Source organism: Dermochelys coriacea, chromosome 3, assembly GCF_009764565.3.
Source record: "Dermochelys coriacea isolate rDerCor1 chromosome 3, rDerCor1.pri.v4, whole genome shotgun sequence".
NCBI lineage: Eukaryota > Metazoa > Chordata > Testudines > Dermochelyidae > Dermochelys > Dermochelys coriacea.
Genome location: NC_050070.1, coordinates 55,911,665 through 55,934,935, shown reverse-complemented (window position 1 = coordinate 55,934,935; position 23,271 = coordinate 55,911,665). Strand labels below are relative to the sequence as shown.

Here is a 23,271-nt window from a genome sequence, read left to right as displayed (position 1 = left end):
TTCCGAAAATGTTCAAAAAATTTCAAAATGAAAATCCTTGTAGACACTGAATGATTGTCACAAATTGACATTGCTAGAATATCACATAACTTAATAGATTATTTAAATACATGATAAATGATATATAGAGATGGCCTGAGAAGCAGCATTTGGATTTGGGTCCAGATTTAAAACTTTCCTCAAATTTCAAAAGTGTTTGGACCTGAAAGTTTTCCTTTGACACTTTACAGAGTGAGGTTAGGGAATTAGTTCCAATCTGGTTCCATACTTCCTGAAAGCTCAGGAGTGTAAGGATCTGTGGTTTTGTTTGGGCTTATCTCTACTTTAAAACTGTAAATATAGGCTAATGTTTACCAATTTTATTTGAAAAATAGTAATCAAATGTATCCCCAAAGAATGTAAACAGAAATATGATGGCCTAAATACAAAATAACTATATAATGGATCATCTTTTTAAATAGCCCCTCTGAGTTATTAGGACCAACATACTGTTGATTTCTTTAAAGCATGTCCATATTTCTGTTTCGCAAAAAGAAAAAGAGTACTTGTGGCACCTTAGAGACTAACAAATTTATTTGAGCATAAGCTTTTGTGAGCTACAGCTCACTTCATCGGATGTTCCTGTTTGTACGTATTTAGGTTGTATTGAGGATGACACTTAGAACAGTCTAAACAAAGTATCAAGGAAGTGTTAAAGGAAAGAAGGCAGGGTTTTGATTGACATTCACAACTGTGAATGGAGTGTTAATTACATAGGAAAAACAGAATATTCTGGGAGCTAAATTTTTTTTTTTACATATGAGCTGAAATATAATTTATGATGGATGTTGCAAAATTAAAACAAGAGCGGATGGCAAACCTTTTTAAAATCATTTACATGAAAAAATCAGAAAGAGAAATAGCTGTTTTGGTTCTGTTTTTGCTTTGGCATTCATTAGTCACTGTCCACTGAGACCAACAGTATACTTTCTCCTACTCTATAGTTTATAATTTGTTTAACAGACAACGGTTTATGTCAAGTGTACAAGAGTTTAGATGACTACAAGAACATATGCAGTACAGTTAGGGTGACCAGACAGCAAATGTGAAAAATCGGGATGGGGGATAATAGTAGCCTATATAAGAAAAAGGCCCAAAAATCAGAACTGTCCCTATAAAATCAGACATCTGGTCACCATAGGTACACTCAATGTTAAAGGACCAAAAGGAGATGAAAATAATAATACGAGGGGAAATATTCTAGGAATGCAAGGTTTATGTTTGTCTAGTGCTTGTTTCCAAATATTCATTTTTTTTATTTCCTTTTATAACTGATTTTTTAAATGAGTTTTCTTTACAAAATTCATAAAAGTGAACACATACATTCATAAATGTGATAATTTTTAATAAAATTGGGGTTTTTTATAATAAACAATGTGCAATAAAAACCAGTGAATTTTATCACTACTCTCAGCTCAGAAGAACTATAAACATAGAGAGCCTTTCTTTTAAGACCACTAAAAAAAAAAAGGCAATAATATGAAGTCACTCGTAATGTACTCACACCACTGCTTTACAAAAATACTTTCAGAATTTATTTCTGAGAGTAAGTAGCTGCCATTCCTGGGGGCATATAAATCGGTCTCCCCAACAGATGCAAGACTTTTCTTAAAATTGTTATACTGTTATAATTGATCTATAATTGTTGTTTAAATCCTTCTGTGACCATCTTATAGCCTAAGCAAGAATGTACTGAATGGAAAATTATTTAAATATTTTGGGGGAAAGAATAATTATAAAAAGATAGCTCTTTTCTTGATTTAGGATACTTTTAAAAAATAAATTACAAACTTTTCCCCAAGCCTTGGGGCAAGTCTTTTCCCCAGGATCAGACCAGAAACAGATTGCGACTCAACCATAATCTGCTTCCCAGTCCCTCTTTCACTCCAGAAAGGAGAAGCAAAGATCCCCTTGTGTGTTCTCTTGCTCACTGGGTGGGTTGGAGTGTCAAGACCCTATACACTCCTTACTTACCCACATGGAAGAAGGAATTAGCAGCCATATGGAAGCTTCTCTCCTCCCTGCAGTGCTGGTCACAATGCAGATTGTTGGCACAAGGGAGTAAAAGGTTGCTTTTTGCCCCATAACTTCCTTGCATGGGAGCACCAGAAAGACTATATCTAGGCTCACAATAAAAAGTTGCTTAGCACAACACTTGATCTTAGCACAACACTTAATATACCCATCATTATTGTCATAAATATAAAGGGAAAGGTAACAACCTTCCTATATACACGACTATAAAATCCCTCCTGGCCAGAGGCACAATATCCTTTTACCTGTAAAGGGTTAAGAAGCTCAGGTAACCTGCCTGGCACCTGACCAAAAGGACCAATAAGGGGACAAGATACTTTCAAATCTAGGGGTGGAGAAAGGTTTGTCTGTCTGTTCTGTGTGCTTGCCAGAGAGAAATCAAGAATGCAAGCAATCCAACTCCATTAGAATTAGTAAGTACTAGCAAGGAAATGCATTAGTTTACTTTTTGTTTTGGCTTGTGATTTTCTCTGTGCTGAGAGGAAGGTATGCCTAGTTTTCTTTTTGTAACTTTAAAATTTTTGCCCAGAGGGAAATCCTCTGTGTTTTAAATATGATTGCCCTGTGAGATTAGCTTCCCTTCTAATTTTACAGAGGTGCTTCTTTTACCTTTTTTCTTTCTAATAAAGTTCTGTTTCTTTTAAGAGCCTGACTGATTTCTCTATTGTCCTAAGACCCAGGGATTTGGGTCTGTGATCACTTTGTAACCAACTGGTTAGGATATTATTCTCAAGCCTCCCCAGGAAATGGAGTGTAAGGGCTTGGGGGGATATTTTGGGGGAATAGGAACTCCAAGTGGTCCTTTCCCTGATTCTTTGTTAAATCACTTGGTGGTGCAGTGTACCCTCCAAGGGCAAAAAGTTTGAGCCTTGGGGAAGTTTTACCCTAAGCTGGTAGAAATAAGCTTAGGGGGTCTTTCATGCGGGTCTCCACATCTGTACCCTAGAGTTCAGAGTGGGGAGGGAACCCTGAAAATTATCTAGCAAATGTTACATTTAGAGTGAAATTCACGATTTTCACCAAGTAGTTAAAATCACAAGAGTATAAATATCTGGATTATGGAACTGCTCATATAAGAAATTAAGAAAAATACTCAAATCACCAAAAACTTGCTCTTCCTAACTAAAATGAAATCAATATTCTGTAAGCTAAATTGGAAGAAAGGAAGGCATGATACTGACTATATACCACTATCCAGATCAATCTCCATTAAATAATATAAAATAATTCACAAAGAATTGTAACTGAAATTATTGCTGGCATGTTGTTGGTACTGACATCTATTTTTGTTAGTAATCAATGTAGTGAACATTATCTATGAAGTAACTATGTAAAGTTTTCAGAGTAGCAGCCGTGTTAGTCTGTATTCGCAAAAAGAAAAGGAGTACCGGTGGCACCTTAGAGACTAACAAATTTATTAGAGCATAAGCTTTTGTGAGCTACAGCTCACTTCATCGGATGCATTTGGTGGAAAAAACAGAGGAGAGATTTATATACACACACACAGAGAACATGAAACAATGGGTTTATCATACACACTGTAAGGAGAGTGATCACTTAAGATAAGCCATCACCAGCAGCGGGGGGGGGGGATCCTGCTGCTGGTGATGGCTTATCTTAAGTGATCACTCTCCTTACAGTGTGTATGATAAACCCATTGTTTCATGTTCTCTGTGTGTGTGTATATAAATCTCTCCTCTGTTTTTTCCACCAAATGCATCCGATGAAGTGAGCTGTAGCTCACGAAAGCTTATGCTCTAATAAATTTGTTAGTCTCTAAGGTGCCACCGGTACTCCTTTTCTATGTAAAGTTTACGTCCATATCTCCCTTTACTCATGGAATGCCTTCCCTGGAATAATTAACATTTCACTTCTTCTCCAAGTGAAGACCCACTTTTGTCGCCAATAAATCAGCCAGCTAATGATTGATAGGTCACAGGCAAAATTAAAAAAACAAAACAAAAAACCGACCAACTGACAAGTTATATGCTTCAGAACTCTCAAGTTGTGCACACAGCTAGAGTATGTACCACTTTGAACTAATTTTACTCTTGAGCTTGTTCCTCTAGCTTGTCAAAGCTGTCAAGGTTTGTCTTAAATCAGAATGTAAACTCTTCAGAGCAGGGATTGTGCGTGTCTTTCCATGTGTTTGTACAGCGCCCAACATGACTAGGCTCCAATTCTGATTGGGGTCGTTAGGCACTACTGCAATACTAATAAATACTAAAAACATTAATTTCTACTGTAGCTCTCTACTGTATCATAATATAACCTATTCAACTTTAAGAACAGAATTTTTCAGGAGAAATACAAGTAACGTTAGTGTCTAGAATAAGATGCATTATTAAATATTATTATTATTATTAAATATTTTAAGATATAAACAAGTAGCATTATGCAGGGAATCCTACAAGGCTTATGAAAGAATTAATAATTTAATGATCCCATACTAAAGTATGAGGGGGAAAATGTACTTGAAACGTGTCAGGATGAATTTTCAAGGGAAAGGGCTAATTAGCAGCATATGAAGCATATGTCATCACATTTTGAAAACAAGAACTAGTCCCTGTGGAGAGAGTAGGCAGTTGGGTTTTAAAGACTCAACTTCTCTAGCTAATAGATATGATTAATGAGCAATATGTCAGCTGGCTGGCCTAGCTAAATTTCGGCACCTTGAAAAATAACCTTTGTAAGTATACAATTTTTTAGAAAGAGATTGCGCGTAAAGCCAAATTCAACATATAAGAGGATAAGAATGACCATACCGCATCAGACTAATGGTCCATCTAGCCCAGTATCCTGTCTTTGACAGTGGCCAGTGTTTTATACTTCTGGCAGTTGGAGGATTAGGGACAAAGCATGAGTTTGCATCCCTGACCATCTTACCTAATACCCAATGATGGACCTATCCTCTATGAATTTATCTAATTCTTTTTTAAACTCATTTATACCTTTTGCCTTCAAACCCCATAGAAATAGGTTCCACAGGTTGACTGCATTGTGTGAAGTAATACTTTCTTTTGTTCGTTTTAAAAAATGCTGCCTATTCATTTTGTTGGGTGACCCCTGGTTCATGGGTTATGTAAAGGAGTAACCAACATTTCCCTATTCACATTCTCCACACCATTCATGATTTTTAGACATCTGTCATATCCCGCTAGCCATCTCTTTTCTAAAATGCACAATCCCAGTCTTTTTAATCTCTCCTTTAATGGAAGCTGTTCCATCCCCCGCATCATTTTTGTTGCTCTTCTCTGCACCTTTCCCGATTCTAATGCATCTTTTTTGAGATGGGGTGACCAAAACTCCATGTAGTATTTAAAGGATGAGCAAACCACAGATTTACATGGTGGCATTATGATATTTTCTATTTTATTATCCCTTTCCTAATGATTCCTAACATTCTGTTAGCTTTTTTAACTGCTGCACCACATTGAGCAGATGTTTTAAGAGAACTATCCATGAAGACTCCAAGGTCTCTTTCTTGAGCGTTACATATGGGGGATTATGTTTTCCAGTGTGCATTACTTTGCACTTATCTACACTGAAGTACATCTGCTTCTTTGATGCCCAGTCACCAGGTTTTCTAGTGGGGTTCCAGAGGGATCAGCACTAGGCCCAGTGCAATTCAACATTTACATCAACCCTGTGGAAGAACCACACGGGAGAGGGGTTGTCAACATGCTTCCATACAACAGAATGTTTGTTCTTTCAATTTATTTTTTAATACACCTAGAAATTACATTAACAAAAACTACTTTAAAAGAATATTCAGGTAGCAAAGTCAAGCATTCAGAAGTTAGAAACTGGCTGAATTAAGGCTGCTTGTGCAACCTTAATTCAGCCCCTTTGCACATATGCATTTGTCAAGGCTGATTCCCCACTCTGGCACTTCAAGTGCAGAAGGTGGGGGCCTGCAAGGATTCTAAAAATTAATACTGGTCACTCCAGGCTGGTATTAAACTCCCAAGGTCACAGCTTCTCTCTGACCTTGGATGGGTAGATGCTGTCACCACCCAAATGCAAAACCCTTTGAAACCCAGGAAGGCGGACTTGGGAATTCCTTCCTGTGGGATACTCTCAAGCCTTTTCACCCCTCCTCTGAGGAAGAGCTGAGAAAGAAAAACAAAGGAAATCAGCTGTTGCCACCAGCTAATTAAACAACATTCACAAACCTCTTAGGATACAAAAAACCCAATCCTGTTCTTAAAAAAAGGTAAATTTTATTAAAAACAAACAAACAAAAAGAAAATACATCTGGAACTTAGGTTATCTGCTAGATCTTAAAAAAAACAATTACAAAAATTAAGCATCAAGATAGCTCTCTTGAGGTTCAGCTTAAAGGTTACAAGCAAAACAAAAGCATCTGGGGTTAGCACAGAGGAATCCACAAGCCAATAAGAAATAAAAGAAATAACCCTAATCGCGTCTTCCTAGACATTCCCTGATTTACTTACATATCTGGGGTTTCAGATAAGTAGGTTTGAGATATGATTTGATGCTTTTTCATACCTGGTTTTAAAGCTTTTTACTGCATAGCTCCAGCCCTGTCTAGCTCTGTCCCCTCTCTCCGGAGAACAACAGACAGCCATAGGGAAACTTTTTCCCAATTTAAAAAAGTTCTAGTCCTCCCGTTGGCTCTTTTGGTCAGGTGCCCACTCTCTTTCTTTTATGGGCTTTTTTAACCCGTTACAGGTAAAGCAAGTAGAGAATAGCTACTAACAGGGATTTTGTAGCTAACCGGTTGGCTGGGTGTCATGGAAGAACCACATGGGGAAGGGGTAGTCAATGCACTTCCATATGATAGAATGTTTGTTCTTTCAATTTGTTTTTTAATACAACTAGAATTTACATTAATAAAACTACTTTAAAAGAATATTCAAGTAGCAAAATCAAGCATTTAGAAGTTAGGAACTGGCTGAATTAAGGCTGCTTGTTCTTAAGATGTTCTTTTCTGTGACGATGGGTAAGATTATTACAATACATATACACCAATCAGTCTACACAATCAATTTTAATTGTATTTCCTAGCTTGCAAGTGATTGACTTTGCAACCTTAACATTCTTTTAACAGTTTTTTTTTTGTTTTGTTTTGTTTTGTTTTTGTTTTTTGCATGCAATTTAAATTGTAAGTTCTTCAGGAAAAGGACTCTCTCTTATATGTATATGGACAGAACATAGCATGATGGTGCCCCAATTTCAGTTGGAGTCTTGAGGCAAGTTGGTATGCTCATCTTCACCTTTGGAATGTCACCTCTCTGAAGTCTTTGAAATAAACCTCTCTCCCTAACAAACCTTGGTGCCTCCTCATTTCTTGTATCCTTAAAGTCTTCAGAAAGGCCCGCTCCCATTTCAGGATGGGAAAAGGTGACAGGCCTGCTCCCCGTTTAGTGTCTTCAGGTTCTTTAATTTTCTCCCCCTGCAAACTTCTCTATTTCTCCTCCCCTTCAGTTCTGAATCATTTCTCTCTTTTCCTCCTCTAAAACATCTTACCCCATCTTTTAAAGTTTTTGCTCTCAAGTTCTCTCTTTCTTTCTCATTTGAGATTTTTTTCCTCCTCCTCTTTCCCTCATCATGGAGAATCTGTCTCTATTCCATATCTCATGCATGTGTACTGTTACAACTTTACTAATCTTTACCTCTGCTCCGGTTTCTCCTCTCAACACTAACTCACTTCTCAGATTTCAGAGTAGCAGCCGTGTTAGTCTGTATTCGCAAAAAGAAAAGGAGTACTTGTGGCACCTTAAAACTAACAAATTTATTTGAGCATAAGCTTTTGTGAGCTGATGCATCTGATGAAGTGAGCTGTAGCTCACGAAAGCTTATGCTCAAATAAATTTGTTAGTCTCTAAGGTGCCACAAGTACTCCTTTTCTTTTCACTTCTCAGAGCAATTGTGCTGACATACAAAGCAGCAGGAGGGCAAAGGAGGAGTGGAGCAAAGATTGAAGGTAAATGGAGTAGTTAAGCTGTTGATCCTCCTGCTCTAGCAGCAGGCAGGATAGCAGGCCACAAAAGGAGAAAAGCTGCATGGAGTTCTTATCAACATAGGGTGAAAGGGACAGGTTGTCAAAAATGAGACACGTTTGATTTCCTGCTTAAAGTTAAAATACTGGGGCTGTTGTCTGCTGTAAGACACCTTCAAGTTCCAGAGAGGTCAGTGAAGAAAGGCTTCAAAAGAGAACTACATCTTAAAGAAAAATGTGAAGGAAGAATTTTACTTGGTACACAAGAATTACCTCTCTTTTACTTGATATCACAACAGAATAATTCCACACCCCAAAAAGCCACTCCATTTATCTTCAAGCAGTCTGCTTGCTTCTCCCAACTCTGCAGCAGTGAGACTCAAAAAGCTCCAGTGAGACCTGCTGCCACTTTGCCTCAGTCTGGAGTTGAGAGCTACCCTATACAGAACCCAAACAGAATGGTGCCCCCTTACACTAGGCATTGTATAAACCAACACATGGAAGGTGATGGAAAGGTATACAATAAAAATTTGGTATATTAAAGCTGTAGGGGAACTTGACTTTGTTAGGAAAGCGAGAATTATTATAAAAGCAAAGCTCAGAACATAATACATTTCCCAACCTGGGACCCCGAATGACTATATCTCATTATCTGTGCTGATATCCCATAATAAAATCTCAGTGTAGAGAAAAAAGAAAAGGAGTACTTGTGGAACCTTGGAGACTAACAAATTTATTAGAGCATAATTTCCACCAAATGCATCCGATGAAGTGAGCTGTAGCTCACAAAAGCTTATGCTCTAATAAATTTGTTAGTCTCTAAGGTGCCACAAGTACTCCTTTTCTTTTTGCGAATACAGACTAACACGGCTGCTACTCTGAAACCAGTGTAGAGAAAGTCACCCAGTATTGCTTTTCTAAGAGAAAAGCTGTTTTAAGAAGTTGTAGGTTACTTAAAAAGATATAAACCAGAAAGCAATAATTGTCTGCGGGATTTGAAAGAAGTTCATGGAACTTTATTTATTTTTGTAATTCGTTCTAGAAAATGTCCCTGATTATTGAAAATGATCTGACAAAGAAAGAAAGAAAATAAACTGCTTGTTTTGAGCAAGGAAATCCATTACAAGGTCATTATATTTGAAATTGAGTACAAGTATTAAAGAGGGAAAGGAGGCTAAATCTGGAGAATACAATTAAGTATGTTATGAGTTTTTAGAAAAATGAAAAACTTGTTCCTGCAAAAACACTGATGATTTCACCTTTTTGTTCTTTGGTTTGATTTATTGTCTACTGTATGGTAGGCTTTCTCACAAAACTACATTAGACATGCTTAAATTACATGCTTCTCAAAAATAAATGGAACTGTGCACCTCTTTTCATTTCACAATTAGTAGCATAATTTCTTCAGAATTAGTAATGCTTCGTATCTTCACTTTTTTAGTTTGAGGTTTAGTTTCTATGGCAACCTCTGCATACTCAAAGAAATTCATCATGTTCAAATTATCAGGTACCAAAAAATATAATAAAAGTAAGTAGCTGATACTATATGACAATTTACACACTAAGGCTGGGTAACTGGGTAACTTTTTTTTAAGTGATAAAGTTCGGTGGATGACTAGAAGCACCTCTCTTAGCATGCTGAGTTGGATTTTTTTTATAAGCATATTCAATTAGCATCTTTCAGACATTTCATACAATTCTAGAAAATAAATGACAGAAGTTAAAGATGTGAACCAATGTATAAAGATGTGAAGATTGCCAATAGCAATAAACATAAAAACAGTTTGTTTGGGGGAAGATGGTATATTGTCTTCAGTTGCTTTATACCTATGATAACATGCTTCGCTGGAGTTTAGTATGCAATTTTGGTTGAACAGTTTTCAGAACAAAAATAAATTAAATCAGATAAGTCACTAGTAAGTAAAGAGCTTTGCAAAAAGAAATCCTGTTTTTCAGTCATGAAGATGACAAAGAAAAGTAGCAATTAGTGCTGAATACTGCTTATTTCCCCAAAGGCTTTTCTTACTCTTGCTTTAACCACTTTATAATCCATTTCTACTGTGCTAATCATCATGGTATCACATGCCTTTTTAGTTAGGGTGACCAGATGTTCTGATTTTATAGGGACAGTCCCGATATTTGAGGCTTTGTCTTATATAGGTGCCAATTACCCCCCCATCCCCATCCCGATTTTTCACCCTTGCTATCTGGTCACCCTATTTTTACTTGACTTTATGGGCTGGAAGGGTATTAAATAAATAAATATATATATATAGAATGAGAGATAACTCCATCGCCCATCGTACAATGATAGTGAGGAATAGGATAATGTGGGGTATCGGGGAGAAGAAGAGTGAGAGAGAGGGAGGGAAAATCAAAGGGAGAGAATGTATGTCTTGGAAAGAAAGTGATAAATGATGGGTATGATATAAATGAGGAGAGAAATTAGTCAATAAACGGAAGAAAGAAAATATGTGAATGAAGGAGCAAATGGAATGAGAGACTAGGCTCATAGGTTTTTAATTTGAACTCTGGCAGTAATTCATTCTTCTCATAGGAAAAAAGAATTCGAGGAAATACTGGTTAAGATAGGCAAGTTGAACTACAGCGTGTCAAAACTAAATGAAAAAAAGATATTAGCCCAGGTTTGTCAAATTGAGTGTAATTCACTCAGAAGATTTGCACAACAAAAGGATCTATTCAGCAAGCATGGTCTGTGCCTCAAGTTTGTAACACAACTTGAAACTTGGCCCCACAGCATATGCTCTTCTCAGTCCAATTCCTGGGAGATGCTCACCACCTGAAATTCTTACTGATTTCAATGGAAGGCAATGCTCAGTATCTTTTAGGACTGGACCTCTAAAATCCTTCTGATCCTTTAGTGATGCCATCCTATTTTCTTTTTCTATATTTTGCCCTATGCAAAGAACACGTTTCCCAAATCTGTATTTCAAACTATTCACCACACTTCATTCTAATCCCTCCAAAAACCCCCTCATTTCTCCTGTATCACCAAAAGGGAATTTTAAAAATCCACTAAAACATCCACCTAATTTAATAAAACCATAAATAGGTGTAAATGCTTTCCTGCAGAACTACATGATATTACTCTCACTCTGATTCTTCCTCTCCCACCCCTTTTTGTGTGTTTATGAACTGTCAGTTGAAGAGATTCTTTCTATTGTGCAGAAGAGACTCTTTCTGTGCAATGCCTAGCATACTTTGATAATATGGTATTATATATGATATATATATGACAACAACAATTATTAATTCTAGTTTTGCTGTACTGAGTTACTACTGAGCCTTCAGCTATCCTTTTCTTTACAAACATGTGCTGTTTGCATATTTTGAGAACATATATAAGGGACAAAAATATGGTTGGGGTACAAATAAAGGACTAAATTGTAGTACGATTTACTATATGAACATCCACTTCCCACTGACTTAAAACAAACACTTATTTCCAAGGCCAGAATTTTTTATAATTATTGAAATCATGACTATGGAGCTAATAATGAATGAATGTTGTTGGTAATCTACTTTACAGCCAGGGGAAAAAATCTTGCTGCTCACTTGGAAAGTATAATTTATTAATCCTATAGTAAATTCACATTAACTGCCAGCGTTCAGCATCTCTATAAACATGAGCCCTGTAATTCAACAGCAAAAACAAGAAGAAAATGGCTCCATTTAATCAAAGCTCAGAAATTAAACTAATGTTAATCTACAAGTGGCATCTCATCTGTCTGCTAAATTCTGAAAATGTGCCCTACATAGGTACTGTTTCTACTGCCACATTGATTACTTAATAAGATTCTAATGTGGATATAATCCATGATCATTAAGAGCAGAGTGCACACTGGTCGTGAAACTTTTTCTTTGGGCTAAATTATGGAGCCACCATGAGCTTGAACCCAAGCATCTGAATGTAGTTTTGAGGACCCAGAAGCAGACCAAGCACAAAATTGTTACACTCCAAATCACAATTTGGTTCCTGATTTTCTCGTCCTCTGGGAGTTGTTACAGGCTTAGGGAGGGTTTAAATAAGGAGAGTTTTTTGTTTTAAGAAAAGATGATACAGCATGCTGGTCAGATGGGATGCTCTAATGCTTCAAAGGTCTAGTCAAGGAATTTCAGGGTTTCACCTTCCTCATTCTGTACAATCTCATTACCTTGCAGTTCCCTAAATAGATCCCACTTTTCTTCTTGGTTTCTGAAGTATTTTTTCACTCTTTGGAAGATCTGGAACTATAGCTCCTCCTAAATTATGGCCAGTGCTGTTTTAGGAAGTATCCAGAAAAGGGTCCTTGAACTCAAGGCATTTCATACATTCCCCAACAAGCATCTTTACTGGCTTGCTTGTTCTCCAGATATTTAGGAAACAGGAGACCTGAAATTTCTCAGATTTCAGAGTAGCAGCCATGTTAGTCTGTATTCGCAAAAAGAAAAGGCGTACTTGTGGCACCTTAGAGATGAACAAATTTATTTGAGCATAAGCTTTCATGAGCTACACCCGATGAAGTGAGCTGTAGCTCACGAAAGCTTATGCTCAAATAAATTTGTTAGTCTCTAAGCTGCCACAAGTACTCTTTTTCTTTTTGAAATTTCTCAGTGACTTTAGGAGCAAGAGTTGAGAGATACTTCCAGTCTTAATTTGATCATACAGCAAAGTAATACACTACTGTCAAACCACCAACCCAGTGCAGGATCTATATTTATAACTTGTATATTCACGTTTGCTACAAAACTGCATCTATAATTTATCTTTTTGACACGGTAATTAACAAATGATTTTAAATAATTTATTGATTTCCCCTTGCTCTTCATATAAATAACTTGTAGTCATTATTTGTTTCAGCGATATTGGTATCTTGTGTTAGTAAGCAATGATTACAGATATGTCAAAAAGCATTTTAAGACTCACATAAGTGGGATAAAACTAAAACTGCACATTGCTGGTAAAGTCTAAGGGCTTTATTTTTACTTGTGTATCATTCTTACTGCACATGCATGTAAAATTTTTAATGCGGACATTTTACATGGGTGAAAAGATAATCATATTTCATATTTCAATTTTAACAATAATGCATTTGTGCATATCTACAGCAAGAAAGATCTCCTATTTTACCAACAACATATATAGCCATGGAGACATCTCCCATACCTTTCACATTTATAACCTTGGGGGGAAAGGGCAAAAACAATGCATCCTCACTTCACGAGAAAGAAAAAGTCACTTGTTCTTCTACCATATAGAATAATAGAAAAAGATTGTTTAATTGACATAGTAGATGCGTACCTAAAGGATACGGGGGGGGGGGAAGTGAGGGAGCAAAGTGTACATAAATAATTCAGTAGAAAAAATATTTGTTTTATGAACTAAAAATGGAGGCTTTAGAAAATCAGTTTTGCTTCAAATGCTTGAGCATCACTGTTTTACTGAATAAAATCAAAGACTGAAACCCAATAAGCTAAATTCTGCTCTTATCTACACATTTGAAAATCCAGAGTAACTCCATTTAAATTAATGTAGTTACTCCAAATTTACACTTGTGTAACAGAGAACATAATTTGACCTATACACTTGTGTGTGTCTGGAGGAGAAGCTGAGAGTACCTATGTGTAAATATAAATATCAAGGAAGTATCTTTCTACAGACAGGCTATAAAAAACGTTTACTAAGAAAAAAATCCACAGAAAAGAAAAGTGAAGACACCAGAAAAGACCTACAGAAACAAGAAAAGTGTTGCCTACAATATAGAGCAAAGAGGAGCAACTTCAAAGGAAAACTATTTTTATCTTTCCAGAAGATTTGAGCTCCTAACTGAAGCATGGAGAAAGGAGTCAACACCAATCAAGAACGAGTTTATTAATCCAAGTGTGCAGAACTCAATTTTGTTTCTCTCCCCACTGTAAGTAATTTACAAGAACTGTCTCATACATTTTCTGGGACACTGCCTCAGTGACTTCTTGTTAAATAATGTTCAGCACAGAGTGGCAGAGTCAGCTATAGACGAATTCAGCACATAAATAAACTATATGCATACTCAGAGAATCAGTATTTCTTCATAGTTCAGGTAAATTGAGCTTTGCAATCTCAGATGATATCAAAATTTTCACTATGAAAACAATATCAAATACATGGTTAATTTTTTATGCAAAATATGAGTTATCCCTCTTTTCCCCCCTTTCCTCTCTCTTCATCCCAGGAGATTATTACACTGATGAGATTGTTACAGGAATACTATGTCCACAATTGTTATGTCCACAATTCAAGAAGGATGTTCAAAAATCAGAGAGGTTTCAGAGAAGAACCATGAAAATGATTAAAGGACTAGACAACATGCCTTATAGTCATAGACTCAAGGAGCTCAATATATTTAGCTTAACAGAAAGAAGGTGAAGGGATGACTTGATCCCAGTCTATAAGTGAACAAAAATTTGATCCTTTGGCTCTTCATTCTAACAGACAAAGGTAGACAAGATCCAATGGTTGAAAACTGAAGTTAGACAAATTCAGACTTGCAATAAGCCATACATTTTTAACAGTGAGGGTAATTAACTTTTGAAACAGTTTACCAAGGATTGTGATGGATTCTCCATCACTGGCAATTCTTAAATCAAGATTGGATGTTTTTCTAAAAGATATGTTCTAGTTCAAAGAATTATTTTATGGAAGTTCTATGGCCTATGTGGGGTCTAATTAACACAACATCTCCTTCCGCTTTTATTGCCAACCACTATATCTAATATGGCTCCTGATTTGTAGAAGGGCTGAGCACTCACAACTGCAACTGATGTCACTGGGAGTTGTGCTTTGAACATATAAAGTGGCATACAAATACTAAAATAACAAAACAAAAAACAAACAAAGAACTCAGGCCTCTGGTGTCTCAAGTTGGGCAGCCAAAGTCAGTGAATACGTTTGACAATTTTTGCTTTAAGCTATCTGTGCTGCAGTTCCTATGTGTAAAATGCAAAAATACTATTAAACCTAGCAGGTTGTTATGAAGATCAAACATTAATGTCTGTGAAGCACTCTTAGGTCTTGTCTACACTACAGAGTTTTGTCGATGCAAGTTACACCGACCATTAAAAACTGGTAAAATTATGATCGCTTGTGGGAAGGCAGAGTGAGTCACAGTGCATCATGGGTGCAGGCTCAACATCCCATGATACAGAGTTTTTCCATCCCATCATTCCATTGACTTCCGACTGTGTTTTGTGGCATTTTTCAACAGTCCCTGTTTATTGTGCATCTGCCATCTCTGTCTGAAAGGATTGATCCTGCATTGTTCTCTATGGCTAGTCATGTAATATATCATGAGCTCCCAATTTGAGCAGGAATCCGAGGTGTCTGACTTGCTGTGTGCCAGCGAAAGAAAGAACACCAGATTACGTTTGGCATTAATGGAGCAGCTGTACATGGTGGACCATTGCTTTTGGGCTTGGAAAACAAGCACAGAGTGGTGGGATCACATCATTATTCAAGTCTGGGATGATGAACAATGGCTGCAGAACTTTCAGATGCGGAAAGCCAACTTCCTGGAACTGTGTGCCCAGCCCTGCAGTGCAAGAACTCCCAAATGAGAGCTGCCCTCTCAGTGGAGAAGGGCCTGGTGATCGCTATGTAGAAGCTGGCAATTGCAGACTGCTACCAGTCAGTCCCAAATCAATTTGGAGTTGGGAAATCCACTATTGGGGCTGCATTAACACAACTGTGCAGGGCATAAATCACATTCTGCTACAAAGGACTGTGACTCTTGGAAATGTGTGTGAAATAGTGAATGGCTTTGCAGCAGTGGGATTCCCTAACTGTGGTGGGGTGATAGATGGCATGCATATCCCAATTTTGGCCAGGACCATCTTCCGACAGAGTACCTCAATAGGAAGGGGTACTTCTCTATGATATTGCAGGTGCTTGTGGATCACCAGGGTCATTTAACTCACATCCACACTGGGTGGTCAGGGAAAGTGCATGACATGGCATCTTCAAAAACACTGGCCTGTACAGAAAGCTGCAAGCAGGGACTTACTTTCTAAACCAGAAGATTCCAAAGTGGGGTGTTGAAATGCCCATAGTGATCCTTGGAGACCCAGCATACCCCTTACTCCCAGGGCTCATGAAGCCTTGCACTGGAACCTGGACAGCAGCAAGGAGAGCTTCAACAATAGGCTGAGGAGGTGCCGAATGATCATATAATGGGCATTTGGCAGATTAAAAGCTCACTGGCACTGCCTTTATGGATAACTAACTAAGGATATTATTCCCATGGTCACAGCATCCTGCTGTGTGCTCCATAATGTTTGTGAGGTTAAGGGTGAAAAGTTTCCCCTGAGGTGAAGCATAGAGGCAGATTGCCTGGCAGCTAATTCTGAGCAGCCAGATACCAGGGTACTAGAGGGGAAAAACTGGGGAATATTCGAATCAGGGAGGTTTTGAGGAGCCATTTTGATAATGAGTACCAGTAATGTGTCTTTCCATAAAGCGTTCTGTCATGCTTTGTTAACTTGCCGCCTTGCATGAAAATTTTGACGATTGCTTCCTGTAGTCTGCATATCTTCCAATTGCCACTGTATTAATTTCAGCAGCAACCACTATGTGTAGGAGACAAATAAAGATTATCTTTGAGAGTATGTTTTTATTAAATAGTAATTAACAACACTTAGAAAATGGTGTAAAGGGAGGTAACAGTAAAGGGCAGCATCCTGATGTAGTTTCTCATAGCTGTGTGCAACTTCAGCTATCATTTTGGAAGCTATCTGAAGGGGAGGAGTGAATGAGGTACTGAGATGGGAAGATGCAAGGAATGTGTGGGAGGAGTTTGGGGAGGGCATGATAAGCAGTTCTGTATCAGCTGCAGAGGCGGGGTGCAAGCATGCATGTTTTCTGCCTGAAGCGCAATTAGGGATTTTAACATCTGTTTGTTCCTCCATCACTTTTACCATCCACTCCTGGCCCATTAAAAATTGCTTCTAGCTCTCCTTCTTCTCCTGCTTATTATATAATTTTCATTTACAGTCTCTCTCTATGTCCTGTGTTCTTGTTTTTCAGCATCTGAGGACTGGAGCACTTCTCAAAACATGTCCTTCTTGCTGCTCCTCGTCACTTCCTTATCTGGTGGAAGTGCTCCACTGGTGTCTAGGGGGTTCCCCTGAAGGCCACATCTGCAGAAGCATAAGAAACAATAAACAGAAGCATAATTGTGAGTGAACTCATGGCATTGAATCATTATAGTAAAATACACCTCTTTTAAAATAGGAATCAGTTTCTCTTTGTCCCTTGGCAAGCACATAGCTCAGCAAACAACCCAAACATGGTGAGTTCAGGACAGGGCCAGGGGGTCACTCAAGATGGGTCATAAGGTCTAGGAGACTTTCTAAGGGGATCACTGCAAGAAACTAGGGACAAAATTGTAAATTCTGCCACCATTTTCCATAGTCATTGAAGCTGATATCCTACTCCTGAGGGTAAACAAGGATACAAGGGTGGACTCCTGCATGCGTGTGGCATTAGACCAGGTCCCTATGCTGCATGTCTGTGCGCCGCTTTGGTCCCTGCCCAAGTGATTGTAGGAAACTTTTTCTATGGCAATAGGCAATGGGAGAAGGAACAAAGCACCTCTGCCAAGAAAACTTTGGCACATGATTGGCGAGTACCTCCAGGAAAGTTTCCTAGAGATATCTCTGGAGGATTTCTGTGTAATCTTGGTTAGTGGTAGTCCATTAACACACTTTTCTACAGGACCCCTACTGTGTAGCTGCATTGGGGAATGTGAAGCAGATGCAAACACAGCTAGTCGTGTACATTTCTATTCCTTAGCCCATTTCTAGCATATAACAAAGCAAAGGACAGTTCTACTTCGTGTAACCGAGCAGCATCAACTCAAAAAGATACCTTATCAGAGCTCCCCTCTCCTGCATCATGACTTCTGGACAGACTTCTGGGACTGGCTTGAACCCTCCTGAGTCAAGAAGAGGTCCTGGCTCGACATGGCACCGGACGACCCTGTCACCTGGCCCATCTCATCCTCCAACTCGACTTCCTCATCCACCACTTTGTTCTCAGGGTTGAGTCCGCTGTCTCCGGTCCCACTGAAGCATCAGTGGGCTCTTGGCGGTGGAGGTAGGGTCAGCACCAAAGATAGCTCCTTATAGAAGCGGCAGACTTTGGTGCAGCACCAGAGCCATGGTTTGCTCCCTTGATTTCTGGTATACTTGCCTCAGCTCCTTTAGATTCGCACAGCACTGATGCATGTCCTGTTTGCAGCCCTTATCCAACATGCCACAAGAAATCTGTCCAAAGGTCTCAAAGTTCCAATGGCTGAAGCAGAGCTGGGATTGCACAGCCCCTTCTTCCTACAGATGCAACAACTCACATGTACTCCAAGCAGGAGAGCATTTGCTGCGTGGAGTCGCCATGCTCAGCTGGGAAAATGTGATGTGAGGTCTCCATGCCAAGCAATCAGGAAATGGAATTTCAAAAATTCCCAGGCCTTTAAAGGGGAGAGGTGGATGCCTGTGTACTTGGGTGAAGGGCAGTAGAGTTCAAACTGCTGACCACAGCAGCCAGAATGAGCATTGGGGGTCATCTCCTAGATGCCATTTTACAGTCACATAACCAAGCGCAGTGTCTACACTGACACTCTGTCGATATAACTTTGCTGCAAAAAGCTCTATGCCTCTTGTTGAGGTGGTTTTGTTTTGTTGGAAAATCAGGAGAGTTTTGTTGGCAGAAGGAACATTGTAGTGTGTACACTTCCACTGTTTTGTCAATCACAGCTGATTTTTGTCAACAAAATTCTGTAGTGTAGACAAGATCTTACAGTATGGTTCTGAGCTCCAGAGGAAAGCTCAACAGGAAATAAATAATTCTGTATTAAGTGCAAGGTTTCGATGGTGTGCAATAAATGAAGCACAGAGTCACATGAGTGATGAAGTAAAAAGAAATATTGAATAACCACCGATTTGTCCTTCCCGTGCACTGAAAGAAGCAGACGTCTCATTAAAAATAGTATGCGACACAATAATTAAAAAGTGCATCAAAAATCCATATGCAGGAAGAGGATGGATTAAGGTTGCAGGTACAACCTTAATTCTGCTATTTCCTAAATCTTGAGCACTTGATTTTGCAATCTTAACATTCTTTTAACATAGTTTTGTGTTTGTTTGTCAGTAAGTAATACTATATATTGAGGATGTGCAACCTGATTGAGACCGAATATGCACGAGGTTTTTTAGCATCCAGGTAGCTATGCTGATGTAGCTGCATTGGTGCAGACCCTAGACTTGCAACTGCTGATTTACACCAATACACCATATCTAATATTACATACACCCACATTAGTGTTACTATAACAGTGGCTAAAAATCTCAGTGTCGATAAGGCCTGAGTTATTGTGGCTGTAAAAACCTTAACTTCTGCATTTCCAGATTTTAAAATTTCTTTAAATTAAGCTATCACGGTGATGCATGATTATTAATTAATTATTATTATACTGGGTGGTGCAGGGCAAGGAAGTATTGCATTTCACTCTACATTAATATGAAGCGCATGAGAGAGGGCATTGTCCATATCTATGTTGTTGCTGTTGTTTGGCTGAAGACAGTTGTCTGCATGGCTGTGACAGTAGGGGAAGAAGCACTTCTGTTTATACAGTATTGTCTATATAATACTCACTGGAAAAGACACCAGCTAATGTTATGCATGAAATATAAGTGTCTAAGGGAAATCTATCTTCTCACTAAATTTCCCTGAATAACAAAAAGAATACAGCTACAATTCATTTTTCTAGCAGTGGACATAATGTTATAGTCCTAGCCTAAAAGTAGCACCACAAAATAACTGCATTTTAAAAGTTCAGATAATCACCAATGTCTGCCTTTCACATTATTGAATATAAGGGACAAATAAGTGTTAGTATTCTGGCTGTTTCGCAGATCTGAGACTCCACAGAAAAACTTTCTATTTAGAGCATGTAAAAAAATGGACAAGCAAGACCTTTGCCATATCTCACATATTTAATTGCATAACAGTAAGAGTTAGAACATTCCCACACACATCACTGTGTACCAAGTTCAGGCCTGTGGATAGTTCCACTGAAGTAAGTGGGACTGCTTTCCTGAAAATAAATACTCCTTTGTATCGAGGCTACAGCATCACATCTTTAGCAATCAGCATTATGCTTTAATGAAAGGTTGTTCACAAACGACCCAATAATGTAAGGTACTCAAAATCTTGATTCCCATTAACTTTTCCGAAAAATGAGTGCCTCAATGCCCGTACGACTGAGCCAAAATTAATTGTGAATGAACAAACTTCAGAAAGTCACACTAGCTCTGTTTGCTAAGAAATATGATAATTATCCAAACTTTGGTCTAGAATTGGTCTAACAATCTCATGAGAACAAACTCTCTCTTGAGTTTTCCAATATTTTCCAGTTCAGGATCGCTCATAATACTATGAGATCAGCATCTGTCTTTGCATTTTACTACTTCTGCTGGTAAAGAGGAAGCCAAGAAATGGAGAGGCACAAGAAAATGAGTAAAAAACCCAGTTAACCCAACATTTTTAAATTTCACAAACGGGTCTAGATTCATTTCAAGTTTTGAGCACATCTTGGTTGCTTCTTATTTCTTTCTGTTATCCATTTCTTGTATAAATATTATCAACTATGATATGCACATATCAAAACTATAATAACCTGATCATTGGCCCTAGCTTTAAGCAGTATAATACGTAGCATAAAAATCATGTGCTGACGTATGATATATACCCTAGGATACCTTCCATTCCCACAACAGAACTGAAAGTTGAGATCATTTTTTTATTATTTTTCCAGTTTAAATTATAGCAGATGCACTTTACCCAAACTACAATTCTGCATCTGTGCTGCCAGTCATTAAAACATTTAAGATTGTTTAACTGTTAAATCTCATTCAAACAAAGACAAAACTCAAATTTCAAAGCTCAGTTTGAGAGAATGCTTCATACTCAGCTGCTACCTTTAAGTCTTATTTTTATTGGTGCTCAGAAAGAACACATTAACCTAAGTTCACACACTTGCCAGTTGTTCACAAAGTTTACTCACCCTCTGACCTTCTTTCCCTGGTGGACCTGGAGGACCTTCTAGCCCTGGCAAACCCTGAAAATACAAACATTCAAGAATGTAACCTTTCAAGATGATCTTGAATTAATTTGACTCAGCCTGTAACAAACCAAGCGGTAACCAAAAGAAACTTAAAATGTTCATTACTGATAGAGATCGCCTTACGTTCAGGACTACATTATGTTCATGTGTAAAAAAAAAAAAAAGTAATTTTTATTGATGATCGTAATACCAGCATAATCATATTGTGCCATATAAAAGCCAATGGACCAGAATAATTATTGGGTTTTGAGGCAGTATTGTTTTAAATATAGTTATAAAGGGTTTAACTATGATTTGTATCGGTACTACCACATATCTTGTAAAGTCAGCATGCCACATACAAATTAGCTGGCTTCATTAAGGTAGGGGGTCGCAAACTCTGCAGCTTGTGTAGGCTAAGCTTACTGTCCAGCAGCGGCACCTTGCATTTCTCCATTCCCCTCCACCATGAATTACCTGAGTGCTACCTTCCCATCCTGCTCTTTATCAGCATTCAGTTCAAATTCGGAGGCCCATCGTGAAACATTAAATGCTTAATTTATGTGCCAGTTAGCTAGATAGACAAACATTCCTGATCCGAGAAAAAAATACTCTCTGCAGGTGACTCATACTTGATACAGAGGCTCAGGATATACTGTATTATCAGTATATACACATAACTTTTTAAATATCATTAGTACATACTTTTCACAATGATAATAATGACCAGTGTAACACCAACTTTTATCTGATACCTTACCGATAAGTACCATGAAAGCCCCCTGTCTTAGGTGAAGAGTTTGTCAGGCCTATTAGGTTTGCTGACACAGAATAGTGAACCTTTTGCCAGCTGGCACCAATGGACCTCTGTGTCACACATGAGTTCTGACTGCCCCCCATTACCAGGTTCCCATTATCTCCCATGTCAGCATCTGTGCATGCTGCAGCTTTTACTATTCCTTTTTCTACCCCAAGCTAGGATTTTGTGTGTCCTCTTCCTCCATATCAAAACCACTCATTTTATCTTCCCCAGCTTCCCCAACTATGTTGACTGTCCATTTCCCCATACCAGTGCCCCTCTTCTCCCCCAAAGCTAGGGACTATGAGCACACTGCCATTGCAACCACATCATTTGTCTGGGTGAGAAAACATTCACCATATCAAGGGAGCATGGACAGAGATTAGATAAAGTATTGTTATTCTGTAAGGTGTTAATGGGCACCGTCAACAAGTCTGACCTACAGCTGAGGTGCTTGAAGCTGTGATTGTGCTAAACTAATGGCAGGGACTCCATGTATCCCACATTCTACCCTCTCCCAACCTCCTCTTTCAATTTTCCAATTGCTCCCAATTCAATAGGATTCTGGCCAGTGATGCCTATAACATTCCCTGATATACTGGAATTGATTTGATGCAGTGTTCAAAAGTCATCACATTACATACAGACAAACACCTTTGAGTGTAGGGTCTTGCAAGCTCAGCCAATAAATAGCAATCCACACCATATCTCGGAGATCAAGTTTAGGCACTTTGCCCTGATCCTGTAAGTGACTGTGCTCTGGTCGACCCGTAAGCCCACATCCAGCCTCACTGTTGAGGTCAAGGTGCAGGGTTCTGGCTATGCATAACAAGTCACAGGACTGGAGCCTTAGGTTTTTTATTTATTAAGATAAACTCCCCTTTTGGCTAGTTAAGAAGTGTTGAATCAAGCCTCTCATAAGTCAAGTTTTTAGAAAACTCTATATTTCCAGAAAGTGAATTAAAACATTATGATCTGTAATTCAGGCAATAAAATTGAGAAAAGTAATGAGGTTTAAACTGCTACCTCCCAAATCTTCAAAAGATGGTATCACTTTGTATGAATTCAGTTTTAAATAAAAATTAATCTGTTCAAGAGCTTTTCCATTTATACAATTTCTTCACTCTGAATCACAACAGCTGGGAGAACTCCTCAGACTTTAATTCACTACATAATATTCTCTCACTTTAATTTAAAATGTTAACAAGTTATTGTTTCAGACACTTCAAAACTGCTTCAAACTACATTATGCTGCAAACAATTTCAGAATATTCTATTAATGGTTCATGATGCATAGTTGT

General features: G+C 38.2%; 1 protein-coding gene across 1 annotated transcript in view; it reads right to left on the bottom strand.

Annotated features, from left to right (window-relative positions):
• COL19A1 (collagen type XIX alpha 1 chain) overlaps positions 1-23,271 on the bottom strand; it is a 345,729-nt gene that overhangs the window by 125,043 nt on the left and 197,415 nt on the right. Inside the window, exon 15 of the mRNA XM_043510441.1 lies at positions 21,133-21,186. Within this exon, the coding sequence (XP_043366376.1) occupies positions 21,133-21,186 (54 nt within the window). The remainder of the gene's footprint in view (positions 1-21,132; positions 21,187-23,271) is intronic.